The following is a 3,615-nucleotide window of genomic DNA, read 5'->3' as shown; positions in this document are numbered from 1 at the left end:
ATTGTTGTACTAATATTACCGTTACTGATGTGTCTAAGTATATTGTTGTACAGATATCACCGTTACTGATGTGTATAAGTATATTGTTGTACATATATCACCGTTACTGATGTGTCTAAGTATATTGTTGTACTAATATTACCGTTACTGATGTGTCTAAGTATATTGTTGTATATATATCACCATTACTGATGTGTCTAAGTATATTGTTGTATAGATATCACCGTTACTGATGTGTCTAAGTATATTGTTGTATAGATATCACCGTTAGTGATGTGTCTAAGTATATTGTTGTACAGATATCACCGTTAATGATGTGTCTAAGTATATTGTTGTACAGATATCACCATTACTGATGTGTCTAAGTATATTGTTGTATAGATATCACCGTTAGTGATGTGTCTAAGTATATTGTTGTACAGATATCACCGTTACTGATGTGTATAAGTATATTGTTGTACAGATATCACCGTTACTGATGTGTCTAAGTATATTGTTGTACTAATATCACCGTTACTGATGTGTCTAAGTATATTGTTGTACAGATATCACCGTTACTGATGTGTCTAAGTATATTGTTGTACAGATATCACCGTTTCTGATGTGTCTAAGTATATTGTTGTACAGATATTACCGTTACTGATGTGTCTAAGTATATTGTTGTACAGATATCACCGTTACTGATGTGTCTAAGTATATTGTTGTACTAATATTACCGTTACTGATGTGTATAAGTATATTGTTGTACTAATATCACCGTAACTGATGTGTCTAAGTATATTGTTGTACTAATATTACCGTTTCTGATGTGTCTAAGTATATTGTTGTACTTATATCACCGTTACTGATGCGTCTAAGTATATTGTTGTACAAATATCACCGTAACTGATGTGTCTAAGTATATTGTTGTACTAATATCACCGTAACTGATGTGTCTAAGTATATTGTTGTACTAATATTACCGTTACTGATGTGTGTCTAAGTATATTGTTGTACTTATATTACCGTTACTGATGTGTCTAAGTATATTATTGTATATATATCACCGTTACTGATGTGTCTAAGTATATTGTTGTACAGATATCATCGTAACTGATGTGTTCAAGTATATTGTTGTACAGATATCACCGTTAGTGATGTGTCTAAGTATATTGTTGTACAGATATCACCGTTAGTGATGTGTATAAGTATATTGTTGTACAGATATCATCGTAACTGATGTGTTCAAGTATATTGTTGTACAGATATCACCGTTAGTGATGTGTCTTAGTATATTGTTGTACAGATATCACCGTTAAGAATGTGTCTAAACATATTGTTGTACTAATATTACCGTTACTGATGTGTCTTAGTATATTGTTGTATATATATCACCGTTACTGATGTGTCTAAGTATATTGTTGTATAGATATCACCGTTAATGATGTGTCTAAGTATATTGTTGTACTAATATCACCGTTACCGATGTGTCTAAGGATATTGTTGTACTAATATCACCGTTACTGAGTGTGTCTAAGTATATTGTTGTACAGATATCACACGTTACTGATGTGTCTAAGTATATTGTTGTATAGATATCACCGTTACTGATGTGTCTAAGTATATTGTTGTACTAATATTACCGTTTCTGATGTGTCTAAGTATATTGTTGTACAGATATCAACGTAACTGAAATTTCTTATATATTGTTGTACAGATATCACCGTTACTGATATGTCTAAGTATATTGTTGTATAGATATCACCGTTACTGATGTGTATAAGTATATTGTTGTACTAATAACACCTTTACTGATGCGTCTAAGTATATTGGTGTACAAATATCATCGTAACTGATGTGTCTAAGTATATTGTTGTACTGATATTACCGTTACTGATGTGTATAAGTATATTGTTGTACAAATATCACCGTAACTGATGTGTCTAAGTATATTGTTTGTACTGATATTACCGTTACTGATGTGTCTAAGTATATTGTTGTACAGATATTACCATTACTGATGTGTATAAGTATAATGTTGTACATATATCACCGTTACTGATGTGTCTAAGTATATTGTTGTACAGATATCACCATTACTGATATGTCTTAGTATATTGTTGTACAGATATCACCGTTACTGGTATGTCTAAGTATAATGTTGTACATATATCACCGTTACTGATGTGTTTAAGTATATTGTTGTACATATATCACCAGTACTGACGTGTCTAAGTATATTGTTGTACATATATCACAATTACTGATATGTCTAAGTATATTGTTTGTACTGATATCACCGTTACTGATTTGTATAAGTATATTGTTGTTTTGATATCACCGTTACTAATGTATCTAAGTATATTGTTGTACAAATATCACCATTACTCAAGTGTCTTAGTATATTGTTGTACATATATCATCGTTACTGATGTGTATAAGTATATTGTTGTACAGATATCACCGTTACTGATATATCTAAGTTCATTTTATACAGATATCACCGTTACTGATGTGTCTAAGTTTATTGTTGTACAGATATCACCGTTAAAGATATGTCTAATATATTATTGTACAGATATCACCGTTACAGATATGTCTAATATATTATTGTACAGATATCACCGTTACAGATATGTCTAAGTATATCTTTGTTCATATATCACCATTACTGATGTGTCTAAGTATATTGTTGTATAGATATCACCGTTACTTATGTGTATAAGTATATTGTTGTACAGATATCGCCATTACTGATGTGTCTAAGTATATTGTTGTACAGATATCGCCATTACTGATGTGTCCAAGTATATTGTTGTACAGATATCGCCATTACTGATGTGTCTAAGTATATTGTTGTACAGATATCGCCATTACTGATGTGTCCAAGTATATTGTTGTACAGATATCGCCATTACTGATGTGTCCAAGTATATTGTTGTACAGATATCGCCATTACTGATGTGTCCAAGTATATTGTTGTACAGATATCACCGTTAATTATGTGTCTAAGTATATGATACATACTGATATCTGCGTATTGTTGTCGTATATAAAGTATATGATCCTTTGCATAGACCTAACAGCTACCTATACCGGAAGTCCTGATCAAACGCTGTCGGATGTTTCAATCCAACAAAAACTGAACGCCATTATACCCTACAATACTCAACAAATTTCATATGGAACAGGCACAAAACGAATGCAAAAGTGAAATATCGTGTAGGTTTACAAATTGATTTTTTAACTGTTGTCATTATCAAGAACATAAAATCACCGTTCTGCAAGCTTCAGATCAAATGTTTGGGAGAGCACTTGCCACGATACGGGGAATCCAAGCCCTTTAATATTAACAGGTGTACGGCAGATCTAACGCTTTGTAGATAGATACAAAGCGATTTGGTTCTGATGAGGTAACAAGAAGTTGGTATGTTTAGCTAAAATGATGTTTGTTGTGGATGTCTGTTTATAAAGGTTTACTATGTAACCTCAGGTGGTAGCGAGGTAATCGAGCTTGTAACTACGTTCATATGACGCTGGTTGGTAATCTCAGGGGGACAGCTTGTGCAAGTCAGCGAAGTACAATCTTAACATTGGAATTAACACAAGGTGTTTACACACGGATGAAAGAGGCAA

At 32.4% G+C, this 3,615-nt stretch overlaps 1 protein-coding gene across 1 annotated transcript; it reads left to right on the top strand.

The window, feature by feature from the left end:
- Positions 1–1,121: 1,121 nt before the first annotated feature.
- On the top strand, positions 1,122–2,777 carry LOC138311870 (uncharacterized; the record flags this gene model as incomplete). Its single annotated transcript, XM_069253026.1, has 2 exons — positions 1,122–1,211; positions 2,680–2,777. Coding segments are annotated over 2 exons (188 nt in total), but the record flags the coding sequence as incomplete, so codon positions are not given.
- Positions 2,778–3,615: the final 838 nt, after the last annotated feature.

The sequence above is a fragment of the Argopecten irradians genome, unplaced genomic scaffold (genome assembly GCF_041381155.1).
Source record: "Argopecten irradians isolate NY unplaced genomic scaffold, Ai_NY scaffold_0141, whole genome shotgun sequence".
Classification (NCBI taxonomy): domain Eukaryota; kingdom Metazoa; phylum Mollusca; class Bivalvia; order Pectinida; family Pectinidae; genus Argopecten; species Argopecten irradians.
The sequence above is the reverse complement of the archived record's forward strand: the minus strand, read 5'-3'. Positions and strand labels throughout refer to the sequence as shown.